This window comes from Lipomyces oligophaga, assembly GCF_038497815.1.
Source record: "Lipomyces oligophaga strain CBS 7107 unplaced genomic scaffold V1516scaffold_7, whole genome shotgun sequence".
Taxonomy (NCBI): Eukaryota; Fungi; Ascomycota; class Lipomycetes; order Lipomycetales; family Lipomycetaceae; genus Lipomyces; species [Lipomyces] oligophaga.
This window is the reverse complement of record NW_027117791.1, coordinates 175,679-195,661: the sequence shown is the minus strand read 5'-3', so window position 1 is coordinate 195,661 and position 19,983 is coordinate 175,679. Positions and strand designations below refer to the sequence as shown.

The 19,983-nt window shown below is 43.5% G+C and overlaps 9 protein-coding genes across 9 annotated transcripts; 4 read left to right on the top strand and 5 right to left on the bottom strand.

The window, feature by feature from the left end:
• Positions 1-3: 3 nt before the first annotated feature.
• Positions 4-2,119, bottom strand: V1516DRAFT_687082 (BRE1 E3 ubiquitin ligase-domain-containing protein; the record flags this gene model as incomplete). The annotated part of the gene is made up of 2 exons (XM_066923702.1): positions 4-1,962; positions 2,012-2,119. 2 exons carry the CDS (start codon positions 2,117-2,119, stop codon positions 4-6), a joined length of 2,067 nt encoding a protein of 688 aa, XP_066775557.1.
• A 400-nt stretch (positions 2,120-2,519) lies between these two features.
• V1516DRAFT_665868 (peptidyl-tRNA hydrolase) lies at positions 2,520-3,236 on the top strand (the record flags this gene model as incomplete). Its single annotated transcript, XM_066920703.1, has 3 exons — positions 2,520-2,549; positions 2,613-2,965; positions 3,014-3,236. The coding sequence occupies 3 exons, from the start codon at positions 2,520-2,522 to the stop codon at positions 3,234-3,236; spliced, it is 606 nt and encodes a 201-aa protein (XP_066775556.1).
• A 989-nt stretch (positions 3,237-4,225) lies between these two features.
• Positions 4,226-5,978, top strand: V1516DRAFT_506867 (uncharacterized protein). Its single transcript, XM_066919132.1, has 3 exons — positions 4,226-4,650; positions 4,702-5,106; positions 5,167-5,978. Exons 1-3 carry the CDS (start codon positions 4,507-4,509, stop codon positions 5,887-5,889), a joined length of 1,272 nt encoding a protein of 423 aa, XP_066775555.1. The 5' UTR covers positions 4,226-4,506; the 3' UTR covers positions 5,890-5,978.
• An 8-nt stretch (positions 5,979-5,986) lies between these two features.
• V1516DRAFT_679577 (mitochondrial 54S ribosomal protein uL5m) lies at positions 5,987-7,138 on the bottom strand. The gene has a single exon (XM_066922954.1). The coding sequence runs from the start codon at positions 7,009-7,011 to the stop codon at positions 6,067-6,069; it is 945 nt and encodes a 314-aa protein (XP_066775554.1). The 5' UTR covers positions 7,012-7,138; the 3' UTR covers positions 5,987-6,066.
• A 437-nt stretch (positions 7,139-7,575) lies between these two features.
• V1516DRAFT_628725 (uncharacterized protein) lies at positions 7,576-7,917 on the bottom strand (the record flags this gene model as incomplete). Its single annotated transcript, XM_066919859.1, has 2 exons — positions 7,576-7,653; positions 7,702-7,917. 2 exons carry the CDS (start codon positions 7,915-7,917, stop codon positions 7,576-7,578), a joined length of 294 nt encoding a protein of 97 aa, XP_066775553.1.
• Positions 7,918-9,540: 1,623 nt separating this feature from the next.
• V1516DRAFT_687077 (Pre-mRNA-splicing factor of RES complex-domain-containing protein) lies at positions 9,541-10,589 on the bottom strand (the record flags this gene model as incomplete). Its single annotated transcript, XM_066923701.1, has 2 exons — positions 9,541-10,319; positions 10,415-10,589. 2 exons carry the CDS (start codon positions 10,587-10,589, stop codon positions 9,541-9,543), a joined length of 954 nt encoding a protein of 317 aa, XP_066775552.1.
• A 162-nt stretch (positions 10,590-10,751) lies between these two features.
• On the top strand, positions 10,752-12,066 carry V1516DRAFT_708437 (uncharacterized protein). The gene is made up of 2 exons (XM_066924195.1): positions 10,752-11,688; positions 11,740-12,066. The coding sequence occupies exons 1-2, from the start codon at positions 10,825-10,827 to the stop codon at positions 12,031-12,033; spliced, it is 1,158 nt and encodes a 385-aa protein (XP_066775551.1). The 5' UTR covers positions 10,752-10,824; the 3' UTR covers positions 12,034-12,066.
• On the bottom strand, positions 12,002-13,384 carry V1516DRAFT_654765 (uncharacterized protein). Its single transcript, XM_066920308.1, has 3 exons — positions 13,244-13,384; positions 13,009-13,164; positions 12,002-12,955 (listed from the first exon to the last, which is right to left on the bottom strand). The coding sequence occupies exons 1-3, from the start codon at positions 13,262-13,264 to the stop codon at positions 12,071-12,073; spliced, it is 1,062 nt and encodes a 353-aa protein (XP_066775550.1). The 5' UTR covers positions 13,265-13,384; the 3' UTR covers positions 12,002-12,070.
• Positions 13,385-13,467: 83 nt separating this feature from the next.
• Positions 13,468-19,469, top strand: V1516DRAFT_628423 (Sec63 Brl domain-containing protein; the record flags this gene model as incomplete). The annotated part of the gene is made up of 3 exons (XM_066919841.1): positions 13,468-14,957; positions 15,012-17,111; positions 17,156-19,469. The coding sequence occupies 3 exons, from the start codon at positions 13,468-13,470 to the stop codon at positions 19,467-19,469; spliced, it is 5,904 nt and encodes a 1,967-aa protein (XP_066775549.1).
• Positions 19,470-19,983: the final 514 nt, after the last annotated feature.

Sequence of the window (19,983 nt, the reverse complement as noted above, 5' to 3'; positions counted from 1 at the left end):
ACATTATAAATGAATAGCCATGAGATCATTAAACGAATATTGTTTATTGCAAGCCGGACATTTTCTTATTCTCGCATTGAGCCTGTCCTTTGCACATGATTGACAAAAGCAGTGCCCACAGACTTTGATCACAGTATCTTTCCAATTTTTGGAACAAACTGAACACATTGTCATCGACCGAAGAGCCTCAATCTGCGTTTGCTCGCCATTCGAAGGTCCGGCGCCATTGGGCTTGAACGTGTCAAGCTGTGCCTTCAGATTCTCCACTTGCTGTTCGGCAGCCCGCCGAGACGACGCCTCTGTGTTAATTTGATCTGACCGTGTCTTAATCTCAAGCCCATACTTGTCTATTTGTTGCTTATAGCGTTCAATTTCAGATTTCTGTTCTACAGCTCTCCGCGCAGCCTCTTGCAACTGCTTGTCATACACGTGTCGAGCATTTACATGCTCAGATACTTGTTTTTCCAGTAACGACACTTTCTGGCTCGACGATTTCTCGGCCTCCTTTAGCTGTTGGATAATTTCACCGCTTTTACTCGACTGTGTTCGCAGTGTCTTGTTTTCGAGCGATACAGCTTCCTTTGCCCGCATAGCCGCAAAATACTTTTGGTCGGCTTTGGTTTTCTCTGCAACAAGCCGCAGATACTTTTCATCTTTTTCAAGAATGTCCATAACTTTCTTCGTGCTCAATCGATGCGCTTGGTTGAATGCTGCTTCCATACTCGGAAGCTCAGCAGCCAAGTACTTATTTTCGCGTTCTAACTTTTCCATGACTGCAGATGTAGATGCAGATGCAGATGGTGAAGAAGAGTCAACTGAAAATTTCGTCTTTAATCGCTCAACTTCAGACTCCAAAGATTGGATACGGGAGTCTCGCAAAGCGGCCAAACTCTTCAATTCTTCTAAACCAGATAGTTTGGTCTCATCTTTTGCCTTGAGCACGGCAATTTCTGCCAATAGATCATCTCGAGCTGTTCGGATACGCGCCAAATCAATTTCAAGACGATTAATCTGGCTCTCTGTCTCGGAATTGATGGCCTGATACTCGGCAGCAATCAAATCTTTATATTCAGTTCTTTCGCTACTTAGTTTGTCGTTTTCTCTTTTAAGCATGTCGTTCATTGCTTCAAGATGATTTGTCCGCGTTGCGGTCTCGTCGTACCGTAATTTCAATGTTTTGTACGGCTCCGAGTTGGCGACTTCCGATTCTCCCAAAGAGGAAAACTTGATGTTGAGTGTAGTGATAGTTTGTTGTAATTCTGTGATTTGTTTTTGTAGCCGGTCAAGTTCCTCATTCTGTTTTGCAATAACTGCTTGAAACTCTTGACGTGCATGAGATAATGCTTGGTCGTTGGTCGGGGAATCTTGTTTCTCGGCCTGTTGCTTTTTAGCCTCCACTTCCGGCGAAGACTTTTTTGCAGAGGCACTCGACCCCACCATTTGCGGCCGCTCAATCTTAGCAAGTGTTGAACTTTTCAGGCGGTCCATTTTCTTTTCGGCTGTCATAAACTTTAGCGTAGCATCTGTCAGACGTCTGTCAAGATCATCACGTTCGTCTTTTAAATGTTCGTTCTCGACTTTGAGACAGGTGACCTGGTTGGAAATATCTCTTAGCTGGTCCTGCAACGCTTTAATTTCCGGTGGTGAGTTATCAGATGTAAATATGGCAGTTAAGGATTGGATAATCAGATTGCGTTTCGCAGCTAAATGAGCTGAATATTCCTGCGAATTAGATTCCAAAAGTGATCTTGGCACAGAGCAGTCGTCGGAAGCGGAGGTGAGAGGCTTTCCAAATAGAATGCTAATTTCATTGATTAACTGGTCCCACCAAAGCTCTAGTAGTCGAACATGGTCGTCATGATATGCCGACTGCTGTTCAAGCTCGGCAAGTCTGGATTGCAGAACATCTCTTTCCCGCTTGTATACTTGCATCTGTCTGAATATAGCTTCTTTCTTAAAAAGCTAGATAATGTTAGAATAAAGATTTCGATGATAATCGCAAAACACTTACAGAGACTTCGTCCTGAGAAGACGGTACTTCTTCAGTCGCCTGCCGTTTGAGGGGCGGAGAATCTTCATGTTCCGCTTTCACGGATAACGACCGCTTGCGTTCATCCATGATTTAGTTCCGAATATACATGGATTGATGAAGATACATGGATTCACGAAGAAGAACAATCGACCAATATCACTGAGCGATCTCAAGTTGATAATATCCTGACAATCCAAAGATAATGTCACAATACTAGTATTGAGTCAATCCCCTCAACGATTTTAAACCAAGCAGACTAGAAATAACAATAAACACCAATCTAAAACTCGATTAATTTTACGAAAGTACGCGTCGTCTCAAGAAACGTAAATTAAGATAAATCTACCACGCTCGCGGGAGAAAAGAGCACGTGCTGGGAAGTTTGCCGCCGTATATTTCAGTACGGATTGAAGTATCTTGGACCATACAGCTACTCAACCTTGGGCAGGCAAATTAAGATAGAAATTCGAGAGAAAAGTGGGACTAAATGGCTCAGAAAGTCGGTAGGAGTCTGTTAGTAAGTAATTGTGCGAACTGGTTGCCGATTTAGTTACTTCTGCGCAGACTAACAATAGCGCAGGTATGTTCGCTAGGCAATCCGGGGACCAGATACCAAAACACACGGCATTCGGTAGGCCATTTAATTCTCGACAAGTTAATAGAAGATAATCGAACAAGTTTGAATGCGGTAGAGGTACCCGAGATCAAAGGTGAGCTGCTATTAGGTCGGTCGAAGCAGTTCAACGGCGGTGAAAGCAACTCAGTTCTTGGTCTGTATAAACCGCGAGCATATATGAACGAGTCCGGCCGGCCGGTGTTTCAGATGTGGAAGTTGTTTCGGCAGAAAATCTATAATTCACAACTGGTTTTGATTCATGACGATCTAAGTTTGAAAGTTGGCCAGGTGAAAGTCGAGATAGGAGGACCTACCAGGTGAGTTTACCAAGTTGAGTAGAATTTATTTGCTGAAGTCCTGGCTAGAGGTCATAACGGTCTGAAAAGCGTATACCAGTATATCGAACCGCAGAAGATCACGAAAATCAGAGTAGGTATCTCGCGCCCGGAGTCAAGAAACCCGTATGAAGTGGCAGAGTACGTCTTGGCAAAGTTCCCGCCAGACGAACTCTCCGTTATCCAAGAAGATAGCTATCCAATTATATGGAACATTCTTGCGAGTATCGAAGGTCGGCGATTGGAGCTGTGACTTGATTCAAGCTTTTAGGTCTCAAAATCTGATGGACACTCAAGAGAGAACAATTTATGTACATATCCACCTTTTGAATTTGTAATACAAGTCAGAAATATCCTTGGGATAGGAATTTATCAGTTATATTTGGACCTGTAAATTCTGTTGCTTATTTCTCTAGATTCAGCATTTTCTAGATTCAGCTAGATGCTAGTAGACGAGATCTAGAACGGAATTCTGACTGTGCAGCAAGCAAAATTGCACACTTCTCGTTATTATTGAAATTCACTGCTGTACTATCAATGTCACTTGTGATTAATGCAGTTATATTGATTTTCTGTATTAACACTAATGGTCCAGTATATTTAGACTTTGCTCGGGTAGAAGATCTGATCTCGAGCACAACCGGTCTACAGAATTGGAACTAACAGTTGGAAATATGTAGATTTGGTTAAATTCCACTGGAATGGTGATAGTTAATTCTGACTACATCAATGTCTTTTGTAGGACAACTATATTGTATTATTTTGAAATTCCTGGTTTTCGTGAACGCGCTGTCAGCTATAGAGCAATGAGTAAAATAGCTATTCAAGTAGTAGAGCAGTTCGCTGAGATGAGAGGGAGAACTTTCACGAACGAGCTTCCAACAACAGGAGTAATTCATATTATGGAGTTCTGAATTGATAGAGTTTAATCATAAAATTCTACTTTGATCTATCGTATATACCGGCCAAAGAAGGAATTAAAAAATTTAAGATTTTTGATATGCTACGCTTAAGATTACACAGCTAGCTGCATCAATCTGAAGAATGTCAAACCAAGTTCAAATCTATGTCCTGTTCTACGTAAAATCTATTTAAATTTGGCTACTGCTGTCTTTAGAATGAATAAGTATTTAACAAAGTTTCCAAATATCTCAGATCTAACTACAGAGCAGGATATGCGTGGTGAAGATAGATACTGTGTCAAGCTGTCAAAAGCTTGCATTATTATACCCAATAATCAGCCGAACAGAGTCAAATCCACCTATAGTTATAGCATAGTACACCTGTTACAACATATTGATAGGCCATAAATTAACTAGTATAATTTACGAGATCTTGAGATGTTCGACTTACATAATCAATCTCCAATGGATCAAATAAATTGTGATTACATAAGCGAACACGTGCCGATATCATGTTATCACCTGCGGGGCGCATAACTCCCACAAAAATCTCAAGGTCAGCCTATTTGTTTTGAACAACTCACGAAAATTAGTGATATTTCGATTGGAATAAACTTGAAAATGAAAGGAAGAAGTTTATGTTTAGTGATATTTTCTTCGCTTGTCACATCAGCGGTAGCGCATGATCATGATGCCGTTGATATTCCAGAAGGCGAATATATATCAGTAGAGCCTATTGATAGTATATTGTGGGCGCATATAGCAGTGAGCGAATTAACCAAGAAAGGAGAAGTGATGAAATATTGACAAGTATAGATAATGATGATTTCCTTTGGACTGTGCTTTCCTGTAGGAATGGTACTTGGGCTCAACCGACACCGGTTTCACATTCCGGTACAAGTATTTGGCACAGTTCTCGCAATTGCCGGATATTTTCTCGGGCATAGCCATAAGGGTCGAGAGTTTTCGAGCGGTAATGTGCATTCATCATTTGCACGATTTTTGATGCCATTTATGTTCGCGCAGATTGCAGTGGGCGTGTTTTTGAAAATGCATCTAGAACGGGGGCTGCTAGGTCGAATCCGGGGAGGGGTGGTCAAGATTCATATGGTATTTGGTGCGTTAATGCCGGTGTTTTCGTGGGTGCAAATGGGTTTTGGTGGGATTGTTGCACTTGGATTTTGTCATGGCGATCATCTTGGTCAATGTCTGGCACATGGGGTGAGTACTGGAATGTAGCGTTTATTCGTGTACGAGAAGAATACGAAATTGACAATGCAGATTATGGGGAGCGCGTTTATTGCGTATGGATGCATTTTAGCTATCATGTTACTAGTTGGCCAAGGTTGGTTGGCAAGGACAGGATATAGCCAGGAGTTCCTGGACAGCGCTGTAATCACAGCTTGGGGAATAGTCAACACTTTTACTGAACATCGGTGGGGTCAGAAATGGAGCCATGGCGATTACCAGCATACGAGCATGGGAATTGTATGGTGGGCTGCTGGATTGATTGGACTTTTACTTTCACGATCGCATGGCCGGCCAAAACGTAACTTCATTCCATCGTTTGTGATTATCTTGACGGGTTGGGCAATGTCTGTTCACGCACAGCATTTAGAGCTGTCGACCAAAGTGCATGCCATGTTTGGATATGCGCTGATGTCTGCGGGTTTATTCCGGTTGATTGAGATTGGCTTTATTTTGCGCGACGCGCCTACGGAAGGCGACCCGCATTCTTGGCAGTACATGCCGCCTTTTTTGCTTGTTGCATCGGGATTTCTCTTTATGTGTGCCAACGAAGAGCAGCTGATGTTGATTTATCAGAATGGCATTGACCATTCGAGTTATACGCTCATAATTTTCTCGTTGTCGTGCGTGGTGTTTTTTTATTTTTTGATATTGATTCGTCTTTGGCAGCAAACTTCGGGCAATGATGGTATGGCAATTAAGTATGAAGTTGCTGGCGATGATTCGTCGATGGATTTGGAAATGGATGAGGCATAATTGTGCGTAGCATGCTTGAACTTAAATTGCGCAGGGTATAAGTAGGCGCTAGATAAGTAAGCGTAGCACTACTTATCGACATGTATTGTACAAGGATGGAAGCTGGGTGAGAATATAGTATATAAGTTAAGATAATACATTCGATTCGATTAATGCACAGTAATGCAGTAACAAATATCAATACCCATCAGGCATGAGTCCCTTTTTCCTCAAGCGATTTGGGTCAGGTAACTTTGGCACATTGTGGAATCTCTCCCGGCCGACAAAAGGAATGCCCATGGCCGAAAGAAATGTTCGTGCTTCCGGATCGGTCTGCGCAGAGGTGACGAACGTGACGTTCATGCCCGTAGTACCATGCCAGAGAGCAGGATTGCCCTCATATTCTGGGAAATACGCGAGATGTTCTGGCTCGAATCCAATTGTGATGTTGCCAAATTTATCGCCAGACGAATTCTTAATGCCTGCAAATGACTTAACGCGGGGCAATACGAGCTCGACTAATGTTGCAAAGAACTGGTCGCGTGCAAAGCCATCAAGATACACTTTGCAGCCCATGACCTTGCGCCGTCGGAGTCGCCACTGGACGATGGACGCTTTCGAGAAGGTCAGCTTGGGCTTGATACCGGTGATCTGCTGAAGTAGAGCAAGCATAGGAATGACACGTTCGGACGACTCGGTTGCTTCCTTAACAAAGGTGTTGACCCAGATGCCACTCAATCGTGGCACGTTCGAATCTGTCCGAGGATGAATATTGGGCGTAGCAGTCACCCCAGCAGCCAGTTTGGCTCGCCGGTTCTTGTGGTAAGCAGACGACCCATCCCACTGTTCCTTATGTCTGCCCGGGATCACTCTCTCATTGTGGACGTAGTTTGCGAGTAAAACATCCGGCGCAATGGTGGTCTGCCAATGTGTCTCCACTCTTGAGGGCAGCACGGCGTCTGGCTTAAAGTGGTGCGACTCAGGACTCCACTCGGGAACAAGCAGCACTTTCTTGTTGCGCGGTTGTAGAATTGTTTTTTTGTACTTCAGTACATGGTGAACAGGATGCTTGATTGAATAGTGGCTTTTGTCGGTCCTTGTGGAAGAACTGAATTGTCGAATTTGCAGCAATCGACGCAACATTTCGTCAATTTTTTTGGTATTTTATCTATTATATATATAATATTGTGATGTACATTTACTTAATGAGATACACGAAAATACTGTACCGGAACAGATTTTCTTGGGACAATCTTTTCAATCAACGTGACCTGCGAAGCCATTGAACCACATTCCCTAGACTTAGGAATATTTTGATCGTTTACAGTCATATTACTTAACATAGACACTGAAAATAATGGCGAAATAGGAAATTGAGAAATTCCAAGGATAAGCACATTTGATAAATCTAACAGCGAGGAGGAGAAGGAAATGGAAAAGGAGACCGCACTAAGCTTATGTCCACTAAATATGTTTCTAAAATGTCGATGACACAACATTATGGACTCTGTAACTTCTACAGCTGCGTCAACTAAAGCGTTGAGATCGCAGAATATTAATAGTTCGGACGGAAGACGTGTTAGACGTAGAGGTCAAAGTTGCATAAATATCGTGAAATTTTTAGTTCAAATATGAACTCATGACACGCTACAATCTAATTCTATGTTCTAAAAGGTAAACTAAACATCGCAGAGGAAGCATACAATATCAATTTCCACCCCCAAGCATAAACACCAAGAGCATGGGTACAATAAACATCCAATATTTTTGAATAAACGAGCGGTTCTGAGTTTATTAGCTTCATCAAAGTCCTATCGACTGTGTCAAACTTACATCTTCGATGGGATCCTGGCCTGGAACAACAGGTGGCTTCAGCACAGCAACTGTCCCTCGAACTGGAGTACAGGTCTCGACCCGCACAAACTTGTCATCGTCTTCATCATTGTCGTCTTCTTTCACGTCGGCGAACGTATAATCCACATGCCATGGATCGCCTGCTGTAGTCAAGTGGACCGTAAAAACATCTTTCTTCCCCGTAAAGGGCTCCATCTAGACATCAGTCAATATCGCCCTAGCAAAAACAGGGAAATCAGAAGAGCCAACATACTATGGAGAGGGAGTCCGCAACCAATAACAATCTATCGTTGAATTGATCATTTGAACGGTCTTGGGCTCCAAGCAGATACTTGTTTGCCGTCTCGTCAAAAGTAAAGTGTAGAGTTGCGACTGGTTCAACAGCATCAAGGTCGCCTATTGGTTTCACAGACGCCTCCAGTGACTCGGAAAAGCCTGCAGCTATCAGGCAGTTGCTGAGCAGAACGATGCAGAAAAGCATTAACCGAGATCGGCAGTCGAATCTTGTCATTTTCAGTCTGTGTTGTGTGCGGGAGCGCAGTGTAATTAATTGATTTGGGAAGAGTTTAGCTGGCGGACTATTACTGCAGATATCAATAAACCTCACATGCTTTTGAGCAAAATTTTGATATGTAGACAACTGAATCCACAGGACTAGTTGTAAAGTATATTACCTTATCGTGGGAACATTAATTGTGGATGTAGACAGTCAGAAAGAATCAGAAACAGGCAGCCCATTAGCCCATACCGGTCATCGTTAGTTAGCAATTTACTGGATGAAAAGGATCTAACAAGCGAGGCAAAACTTTTTACGAGATATATCGAATTTATTTCTAAATAAAACTAAACAAAAGATCAGGATCTAGAACTTAGAGATAGAATCAGGAACAATTAGATTTATGGTGATAAGTGTTATTCTCTGGATAAATTATTACTTCCATGATGAACTAGCAATTCAGGTTGGCCATACTGTAAGATTTAGTCTTTCTAAAGGAAGACTTCATTATGAATAAATCACAAAATAAGATGAATATTTCAGCCAGCTGATTTAGTTTTCATGTCTTCATATGTGAAGATATGTAAATTTAGAGTATGTGCGGAGAAAGCAAATCATGCAAAGTTAGCTGGGCACACAGATTATGAGCGGCCTGACAAGCCTTTTTGACAAATCTCTCTCAAGCCAAAATAAAATTCAGTTATATCTTTGAGGGCGGAAATTGCAAAGAATTGGCATTGACACTGCAAAATTTACATCCTTTGAACAGGGATTACAAAATCGATACATATTCAACAACTATATATATATTCTCCATTATTGCGTCCATATGTAGGGCTGCTGAGGCAATAGAAATCAGAGCCGATTTCGCCCTTAGTCCAGTAATGATCGGATTGCTCAACAATATGCGTCAAGACCAACAATGCCATTGTAAGGAAAATATAATTATCGCCTGGGCGAGAATAGCGAAGATTCAGTGATGGGCGTAGTCCTGTGATTCGTATTACTAGAAAGAGCAAAGTTTTTAGTAGTAGACCAAGTAATCGACAGAGAAGCAGTGCCAACAATTTCCAAAATGGCCAAAAGTTGAATTGACGCCTATTTACAAACGATCTGCTATCTTTCATATTCAACTGCAATAAAAGCACATCTCCCGATAATTCATTAGTTTCAAAACAGAAATAGACAATTTACATGTCTGCCATATAATTTTCCGTTGAATATAAATTGTGTAGCACATATTTGATGTGTAGCATGTCCGGGGCTTAAAGACTTCAGTGAACATATGCATATGGAAAGACTATTGCATGTTTAAAGTTGATTCACTCTTCTCCGTCCGACTCATATGCATCCTCAACACGCTCTCTCACTTTCGAGCGCTTCTCTAAAACTCTTACCTCAAAGCCGTTTGAGCGATCAACTCCATCCCACCGATATCCCGGCGGAATATTAAACCGGTTTGGAGGATATGGACCTTGATACAATTTTAGTCCGGAAACACTTTTGCGCTCCGATTTCTGGCTCGTAAGAAATTTTGCTGCAGGATCTTCCCACAACTGTTGCTGCTTCAGGTTGTCGTTTAATTCTTTGTCATCGGCATACTGTGATATCTTCAACGAGGTCGTCGACGATGATTCCTGCTCTCGTTCTTGTTCAAGAGCTCTTTTCGCGTCGAGCTGCTGGACAACGCCTCGATTCAGCTCGACTTGTCGTTCCTCATCTTCACGAATCTTCCGCTGCTCCGCCTCGAGTTGCAATTGCATCTTGGCCTTGTACGCCTCAATATCGATTTTCTTTCCCGACGCATCTCGGTACACCACTGCTGAATTCTTGCCCGACGTACCAGACGCTTCCATTCGTGCAAATTCATATGCTTTTCGACGGTCCAGCTCAGCCTTAACAGTCTTGCCTGATTTAAGTCCGCCAATCCTTCGAACTGGTTCTTCCGGAACAACGAGCGCATCACTCGCTGGATTAGATTCACTTGCTACAGTGGAATCTGCTAGATTCTCTGAATCACCCGGATACTTAGAATCTACAGAATGACCAACTTTCTTCCAACCAGCAGACACAACAATAGGGCGAACAGAAACATTTTCAACTAGACAATCAATATCAAATCTATACTCCTATTATCCACAACGCCATTCCAGACCCATGGAATTAATGAACACCAAATTACAGTATACTACTCACCAACAGGAGCATCTTCGCCAATCTCGTCTTGATCACTGTCCTTTGGATCTGTCCATCCTGGCTCGTCTTCTATAACGATCTCCTTGCTTGATTTGGAAGTTTTTGTTTTCTTGCGCTTTTTAGGCGGACCTTCTGCGATAAGATATTTAGATGCCAAATAGTCTAGTCTTGACATACTGACACTATAACTGCATGTACTCACATGTCTCTTAGCAATATACCAGATAAATATTTAATTCTAAATCTTTATATTAGCTCAATATCACGTCACGTGAACATGACCACTTCTATTGATCTCATATACATATTAATTAGCAGATTTAATTCTGTAAAGCCAGCATATTGTATATATTGGATCGGTTATGACATATATGATTGTATAGAGTTCGGAATACAACATATAAAGTATAATGTCAATATTTAGACCATCAGGAAGACTAGGTACTAGTCGATCGCGTCCGACGATCAAAGCCGAACCACAGGAACCAGTTTTGGACGAAATCCAATACGATCAGAATCTGTCTTCTCTCAGCTATAGCGAAAAGCACGGTAAACGGTATCATATTATAAAGTTTGCGTCTAACAAGACCGTCGATCCTCTGGAGTTTTCGCAACCTGTTACCTTGCAGCGCAAAGATCCGCGATCGCTGCGATACGAACAGAAAAATCCGCTCCTGGCTGAGCTCGAGCAAACTAAGCCGGATAAAGTCAAGACTGAGGTCGACGAGGCTTCTGGATCTTCAGCTGGTTCTGGTCCTACTTCTGTTCCTGACCCAGCTCCTACAGAAGAGGTACCGCCAGCGGATGCAGGAACTGTAGCGCCGAATCCAAAGCTGAACGTTGCCCCCGATGGATATGGTAGAGGCAAAAAGAAACAGACAATTCAGCGTCGGATAACCAAACAAGTCTATACCAACAACGAGGAGGCACGTAAGCTACGCTACGAAGAGCATTATCCCTGGCTGCTCGAAGATTTTGATGGCCAAAATACTTGGGTTGGGTCCTATGAGGCCGCTCAATCGGACTGTTATGTTCTCTTTGTCGTCGACGAGGATGGGTTCAAAATGATTCCGGCAGAAAAGTGGTACAAGTTCACGCCGCGCAATAAGTACCAGACTCTTTCGCTAGAACAGGCCGAGGAGATCCTTGCGAACAAGAGCCAGCCGTCGAGATGGCTTATGAGACAGATGGGTTCGGAACAGGATCAGGCGGACATCGAGCCGGCCCAGAAACGATTGAAAACTGTCGATGGTCGGACACGTGTCGTTCGGAAGGTTAGTCTTGGGCACTGCTCTATAATATAAGTTACATTCTAAAACATTTAGCATGACGATGAAGGTGACGAATTGGACTTTGACGAAGAATTTGCTGATGACGAGGAAGCACCAATCATGGAGGGCCCCGAAGATGAGAACCGTGAGGTTGAGCAGCGTATGAAACGTCAGATGCAGTCAAAAGAAGAAGAGGATGCGGAGAAATTGGCTGCCGCAGAGGAGAAAAACCGCAGAATGGGAGAAGAAGGTAAAAAAATGAAGGAGTCTTTGAGATCTCTGGAGAACAATGCTATTTACGAGTCGGACGATGATGAAGAAGATGAAGATCCTTTTGGAATTAATTAACTAATTATACAATATATACATTTATTATGTTAAAACATTATAATGCCTGGAGATCAGATTCCTCATGCTCGATCTGTAAAAGCTGCTGATGCTCGCCTGGCTCATCGGCCATGATTAGCTGCACAAACCGTTCACACGTTTCCTGCAGTTCATCGTTGTCGACCGCAAGATGTAACTCTCTGATTAATGGATATACACCCTTATCCCGCAGATAGTCACGGCCAGCGCGTGTCGAGCCCAGCAAAACCAGACACTCTACGAGCACACACATAATTTCCGGATCCGGCTCTCGTTCTTTATCCGGAGGTAGAAATTGCAGCTCGTCTGGTAACTCAAACATCTCTTCCTCTTTAAGTTCCTCGGGTCCTGCAAGTGGAAGCAGCAGATACGGCAGCAGATTGACAGAACCTAACAACTCAGGGTGTGCGGAAAACTCAAACAATGAGTTTTTGATTGTCGATGCAACTCCTGCACGACGAACCTGATTGTCAAACTCTGTAAACACAAGCAGCTTGGCCAGCGGAACCACCCCGTCGTACTCGCGCGCAGTGATGAAGTATTTACGTCCTTCGGGCAGTCTAGAGATATCGGAAAAGACAAACGCAAGATAATCAAATGATGCTTTTGGATTCAATTTTTTTTCAGACCCTTGCACAAAGCAATCCAACAGTTGATCAATTACGTAGTCGGACCGAAGTAGATCAGTCTTACATACAGATTTCATCTCAAATATGCTCGAAATGGCATCATCCTTCGCGAGATTAGCCAACAAAATGCAGAACAGATCTGCGTTCGCTTCGTTGGTACGGCAGATACTGTTAACCACCAACGATATAAATGACTTGTCCTCAGCTAAGATGTTTCTCACTTTGATGTATTCACTCATGTTTGCTAGAATACTCAGTGCGTCTTTGACAATCGCCTACTTTTCGTTAGAGCTGCTCCAAGTACCTCTCCGTAAACTATTTTACCTACCGGTTGCGGATCTCGAGCAATAATTTTAAGGTCCTTAATAGGCCGCATGTTATCTCGTAGAAACAAACTATTTTGTGGCCCGGTTGAGTATCCAACCAAGTTCTGTAGTGCAATCGTCCGGATCATAGCCTGAGGTGAGTGTAGGAACTCAACTAGCTGTAGATTGTTAGTAGTTGAGTTATTATTAGTATTGTAAAGAGGAACCTTCGAGCAGATTTCAATTTTTGATACTCACTTCTTCTAATTCCGTTGGCATCTTGCTGTTATAGTAATTTCAATGATCTTAGGCGTTTTTTTGATGCAGAAGGTGCCATTAATAATTTTGTCCCATCTGTATGAATCTACATTTGTTATCCCGCCTCATATTAGGACTTATTTTTCGATCTAGTTTCTCTCTCTATATATTTTTTATCAAAAGAAAAAAACCAGTTAATATATCACTGTTTCAATTCTTGATATATGGCAGACCTGAACGAGTTTGTTCGCGAGTTTAAGCTGCTAGACTATTCGTTTGCTGTCAAATCACACGAAGATCTAGGGATCGATCGCGACTGGAATTCCATCGACTACGACGGGTTTCTGTCGTATTCGGACGACTCAGATTTAGACTCCGATGAACAGGATTACCATGATTCAGACTTTACATCTGAATTTGATGCAAATGATATTCGATATAACCGCGAATGGCTTTTCGAACAGTGTCTGACTCATCTCCAGTCAACTTCAAATGTAATGGAAGTCGATGATCTTGTGGATACTTTGCATTCAACTTTAGCAGGGAATGACGTCGATCAGCTGCAGTTTAAATTACCTGATATTCTGGGATACGACGACTTGGACTTTGTTACCGCTTTGATTGCGCATCGTGATCAGATTCTGGCTGGTCTGAACGATGGGGAGTTGCAGGTGAATCCGTATTCTCAAGTGCGGATCCGGAATGGGCGCAAGAAAATGGCTGATGTGGAATCTTCATCAGTTCTAACTTCCTCGTCTACACAAAATACTCCCCGTTTACTGACAAAGGTCGAACGTCAGAAGCGTCTAGATGCTGCCATGCGTGCACGCAATGAAACTCCAACGGGCCAGATCCTTGATCGTGCAGCGGAGCAATATCCTCACGTATACAGATCACACGATGCAGGCAACACCCTCAACGCGTTTGGAAGTAAATACAGTCTTCCTGTTGGTACGACTCGAGTTACGGAAGATCTCTACGAAGAAATCACCGTCCCGTATCCTAAGCATCGGCCGGTTAAGTTTGGTAATAAACTAGTCGAAATATCTTCACTTGATATACTATGTCGTGAAACATTCATTGGCTATAAAACACTTAACCGTGTCCAGTCACTCGTCTACCCGGTTGCTTATGGAACTAATCACAACATGCTCATATGCGCCCCGACCGGAGCTGGCAAGACAGACGTTGCTATGCTGACTATTCTCCACTCCATTGCTATGCATACCACGCCTTCACCTTTTCAACATTTACCTAATACTACCGATCCCAATGCCGACACTAATACTGACCCCACAAAATTTCACGTCGCTCTAGATGACTTCAAAATCGTTTACGTGGCACCCCTGAAAGCGTTAGCTACCGAAATTGTTGATAAACTCGGCAAACGTCTCAGCTGGCTGGGTATTCAAGTCCGAGAACTGACCGGTGATATGCAACTCACTCGTCAGGAGATCATGAAAACGCAAATCATCGTGACGACTCCAGAAAAATGGGACGTTGTCACGCGCAAATCCGGTGATAACGAACTAGTCGATAAAGTCAAATTGCTCATCATAGATGAAGTACATATGTTGCATGATGATCGTGGTGCTGTAATTGAAAGTTTGGTTGCGCGTACTCTCCGCCAGGTTGAAAGTACTCAGAGCATGATTCGTATCATTGGTCTGTCAGCGACTTTACCAAATTATGTCGATGTCGCCGACTTTTTAAAGTATAATTTCTTGTTTTTATTCCTATTAGGTTTTTTCACATCTAACTGTATCAGAGTCGACAGAAACGAAGGTTTGTTCTATTTCGATGCGTCATTCCGGCCAGTTCCTCTCGAACAGCACTTCATCGGCGTCAGAGGTAAAGCAGGCAGCAAGCAGTCCAACGAAAACCTCGACAAAGTGACTTACAAAAAGGTTGTTGAAATGCTACAAGAAGGGCACCAGATCATGGTTTTTGTCCACTCGAGAAAAGATACCTTGAAAACGGTCAAGTCTTTGCGAGAGCTTGCCATGACTGAGGGTGACATGGATTTGTTTGATGCTACTTTCCATCCGCAGTTCAGAGCGGCACAGCACGATATGCAACGATCTAAAAGTAAAGAAATACGGGATATTGTGAAGGACGGCTTTGGAATTCATCACGCGGGCATGCTCCGAGCCGACCGGAACCTTACTGAGCGATTATTCACGCAAGGCGTGATCAAAGTTTTGTGCTGTACGGCAACATTAGCATGGGGTGTCAATTTACCTGCTGCTGCAGTCATTATCCGAGGTACACAGATATATGACGCGAAGAAGGGCGGCTTTACAGACCTTGGGATTTCAGATGTAATCCAAATCTTTGGTCGCGCAGGACGTCCTCAGTTCGAGAAGTTTGGTATCGCGTTTCTCTGCACTACTGCGGACAAGCTCGCCCACTACATTTCTACTGTTACTCAGCAACTGCCCATAGAGTCTCGGTTCGAAGAACGCATGGTCGATAATCTAAACGCCGAGATCGCACTCGGAACAGTTACCGATATAGACGAAGGCGTACAATGGCTGGGCTATACGTATCTCTACGTACGTATGCGGAAGAACCCAATCACCTATGGAATAGCCTGGAAACAGCTTGAAGACGATGTTTTGCTTGGACACCGCCGTCGCGAACTCATTGTTAATGCCGCACGCAGATTGCATCTAGTACAAATGATCATTTTTGATGAACGAACGGGATCGTTCACTCCGAAGGATGTTGGCCGGATCGCCTCAGAGTTTTATTTACTTAATGCCAGTATAGAAAACTTCAATACCATGATGCGCCCTGAAGCAAACGAGACCGACGTTCTTGCCATGCTCAGTAATAGTTTTGAGTTCGACGGCATGAAATCTAGAGAAGAGGAGTCCACAGAATTAACAAATTTACGAGACAAGTTTTCACCTTGCGAGGTCGCAGGAACAACCGATACGTCCCGCGGCAAAATTAATATCTTGCTACAGTCATACATCTCTCGCGCCAGCGTCCAGGAGTTTTCACTCATTTCCGACATGGCCTATGTCGCCCAAAACTCTGCACGGATCAGTCGGGCCATGTTTCTGATAGCGCTCAATCGTCGTTGGGGAAAGCTGGCAGGAATTATTCTCTCACTTTGTAAAGCGATTGATAAGCGCATATGGCCATTTGAGCACGAACTTGCCCAGTTTGATCTCCCTCGGCCAATCATGGACCGCTTGAACTCCATTGATCCCCCAATGGATGAGCTGCGAGAAATGGATTCCAAAGAGTTAGGCGAGCTTGTGCATAATCGTGGCTTTGGATCTAATCTCGCTCGAACTGTCCGATATTTACCATCGCTGATTATTGAGCATGAAGTTTTTCCGATTTTGAAGAGTATTCTTCGAGTTCATCTAACTATTATACCTAATTTTTCTTGGAGTGACAAGATACACGGGTCCGCAGAGTCGTTCTGGATCTGGGTTGAAGATCCAGACGCGATAATTCTTCACTCTTCGAAATTTCTCTTGACTCGCAAACACCTAAACGATGTTCACGAAATGGAGTTTTTTGTGCCCTTAGACGATCCACTGCCATCTCAATTATATGTGCGTGCGGTGTCGACTTCTTGGGCTGGAGCAGGGACGACAATTGCAATGTCGTTCCAGCATTTGATTCGACCTGAGAATGAGAATGTACAGACGGAGCTGCTGAATTTACGACCACTTCCGGTAACTGCGCTGCATAATCCGGTTGTAGAGTCGATTTATGAACAGAAATTTCATTATTTTAATCCTATGCAGACGATGGTTTTCCACTGTTTGTATCATACGCCTACGAATGTTCTTCTAGGCTCGCCGACAGGATCGGGCAAAACCGTTGCGGCCGAACTTGCAATTTGGTAGGTTGCTGTCGTGTGCTGCCCAAGCTATACTAATAATTTAGGTGGGCATTCAAGACTTATCCGAAATCGAAAGTGGTTTATATTGCGCCGATGAAAGCACTTGTTCGAGAACGAGTTGACGATTGGTCGCGACGACTCGAAGTTTCCGGTCGGAGAGTAGTGGAGATGACAGGTGACACGTCGCCAGATTCGAAAGTGATTCAGATGTCCGATATTATAATCACAACGCCAGAGAAGTTTGATGGCATCAGCCGAAATTGGAAAACACGTAAATTTGTGCAGCAAGTATCGCTGATTATAATGGACGAAATTCATTTGCTAGCCGGAGATAGGGGCCCTATCCTGGAAATGATTGTCAGTCGTATGAAGTTCGTTTCTACGCAGACGAATCAACCGGTTAGACTTGTGGGAATGTCTACTGCGGTTGCGAATGCAGGCGATATGGCTGGCTGGCTGGGCGTCAAGCAAGGCTTGTTCAATTTCCCTCAGTCGATACGTCCAGTTCCTCTAGAGATGTACATTGATGGTTTTCAGGACAATACTGGGTTTTGCCCACTCATGAAGAGCATGAACAAGCCAGCATTCAGCGCGATAAAGAGCCATAGTCCAAGCAAACCCGTACTCATTTTCGTTGCGTCACGGAGGCAGACTCGGTTGACAGCGAGTGACTTGATAAATTTCTGTGGCATGGAAGAAAACCCAAAACGATTTGTACATATGGACGATGATGAGTTGAGCATGGTTTTGTCCAAGATCAAAGATGAGCCGTTGAAGCTTTCGTTACAATTTGGAATAGGCCAGCATCATGCGGGGTTGGTGGACCAGGACCGCCGTATCGTGCAAGAGCTGTTTGAAAGCAGTAAGATTCAGGTTCTAATTGCAACCAGCACGCTTGCATGGGGTGTAAACTTGCCTGCGCACTTGGTCATTATTAAGGGGACACAGTTTTTCGATGCTAAAATAGAGGCGTACAGAGACATGGACCTGACGGATATTCTGCAGATGATGGGTCGAGCCGGACGACCTTCGTTTGACAAAAGCGGAGTGGCTATCATTTTCACGCAAGAGTCAAAAAAACAATTTTACAAGCGTTTTCTTCATAGCGGGTTTCCTGTGGAATCATCGCTACATAAATCACTGGACGACCATTTAGGGGCCGAAATTGCCAGCGGCGCGATCAAAAGCAAACAGCAAGCGCTGGATTTCTTGACGTGCACGTATTTGTTCCGGCGAGTTCATAAGAACCCGTCATATTATGGGCTAGAAGAGACCGATGACGAAGGATTAAATGCCTATTTCATTGACATTGTCGACAAAGCCCTGGCAGAGTTGAATGTATCTGGCTGTATTCATGTAGGAGTTGAGGCGGATAGCACAGTCGCTCCGACACGGCTTTTGGAGATTGCGAGTTTCTATTACATTTCACATAAAACTGTGCGTAATTTATTGAGAAAAATCAGGCCGAGTCCCCGATTCGATGAGTGTCTCGAGATCTTATGTGGAGCAGCTGAGTACGATTTGTTACCAGTGCGACATAACGAGGATTTGGTCAACGCCGAGCTTTCGAAACGGTTACGGTTTTCGACTGATAGATTTGACAGTCCGTTGTGGGATCCGCATGTGAAGGCGTTTCTGTTGATCCAGGCACATATGAGTCGTATGGAACTACCTATTACTGATTACATGCAGGATATGGTATCCGTGCTTGACCAAAGTGTGCGGATTTTGCAAGCATGTATCGATATGGCAGCTGAACTGGGATATCTGGACGCGACGAAGATGTTCGTCAAAGTCATGCAGGCTGTCAAGATGGGCATTTGGTATGATGACGAGCCGGTTACCGGCCTGCCAGGTCTGGATCCGACAAGCGGACGGATTAGCGAAACTGCGGATGCTGAAGAATACAAATGGCCTAAGCTTATCGCTCTCAGTACCAATGGCTTGAGCTCTCTAGCGAAGAGCCTGCACGTCAATCGCGGTCAGACAAGCGAATTTATTCGGGTTCTCCGTAAAATCCCTGTTCTCAATCTCGACTTGGAACAAACAAAATCGGATGGTACAATCATGCTTACTGTCAAGCTAACACGTACACAGCCGCCGCTGCATAACGACTACAGATGTTATACACCCAAGTACCCAAAAGTTCAATTCGAAGGTTGGTTTGTGATATTTTCATGTGATAATGATCTGTTGTCCATGAAGCGTGCTCGACCTAGAAGTGACGGGCAGTGGAAGATTCCAATTGTAGTTTCGATGCCTGTTGCATTGTCCTATGCAGGTCGTCAGATCACGGTATTGGTGGTGAGCGATGTGTACTTGAGAAATATGACCAGCGCTGTTGTCAATCTGGACTGAATATATTGTCTACTCTCTGCATACTTTTGAAAGCAAATTTATCTGATCTAGATATGGAAAATAATATAATTAACTAGATTAGTTATTTATTTGCTGGACTACTATGGATTATTCATTGGATATTGGACATTACATTACGTTTTAAATTATGATACGGCATTGCAATCCTAAGGTATGAAATGTCCTCCACAACTGGGGGGTCTATCGGATCCATAACTTGTCTAGCAATCGGACCTCCATCGTAAACTCAGAATCTACTATTATATAATACTGACAACGTTCAAATGAGAGTCTATTGTTTAATAGCACAGCTCGAACCAATTTCGCCTTGGCCTTGGTGACAATGCCGCTTGTAGCTGTACCAGTTATTCAAGGCAGTCTGTAGCCAGAAAACGAAAAGTATCAATATAGCATCGGTCACTCTCTTCTACGACCGTCTGTTTTGCACGCAATGTAAACTGAAATCTTTGATTGAATTTTGCACAAGGCTGGAGTGCACTGAGCCCATAACAGA

Excerpts from the sequence above, each read along its gene's own strand:
- V1516DRAFT_506867 (XM_066919132.1), top strand. The coding sequence starts at position 4,507 with ATGAAAGGAAGAAGTTTATGTTTAGTGATATTTTCTTCGCTTGTCACA. Across the intron at positions 4,651-4,701 it reads TATTGTGGGCGCATATAGCA|ATAATGATGATTTCCTTTGG; the intron begins GTGAGCGAATTA and ends TGACAAGTATAG. Across the intron at positions 5,107-5,166 it reads GTCAATGTCTGGCACATGGG|ATTATGGGGAGCGCGTTTAT; the intron begins GTGAGTACTGGA and ends TTGACAATGCAG.
- V1516DRAFT_679577 (XM_066922954.1), bottom strand. The coding sequence starts at position 7,011 with ATGTTGCGTCGATTGCTGCAAATTCGACAATTCAGTTCTTCCACAAGG.
- V1516DRAFT_708437 (XM_066924195.1), top strand. The coding sequence starts at position 10,825 with ATGTCAATATTTAGACCATCAGGAAGACTAGGTACTAGTCGATCGCGT. Across the intron at positions 11,689-11,739 it reads GGACACGTGTCGTTCGGAAG|CATGACGATGAAGGTGACGA; the intron begins GTTAGTCTTGGG and ends TAAAACATTTAG.
- V1516DRAFT_654765 (XM_066920308.1), bottom strand. The coding sequence starts at position 13,264 with ATGCCAACGGAATTAGAAGAA. Across the intron at positions 13,165-13,243 it reads TGCCAACGGAATTAGAAGAA|CTAGTTGAGTTCCTACACTC; the intron begins GTGAGTATCAAA and ends AACAATCTACAG. Across the intron at positions 12,956-13,008 it reads TTGCTCGAGATCCGCAACCG|GCGATTGTCAAAGACGCACT; the intron begins GTAGGTAAAATA and ends AACGAAAAGTAG.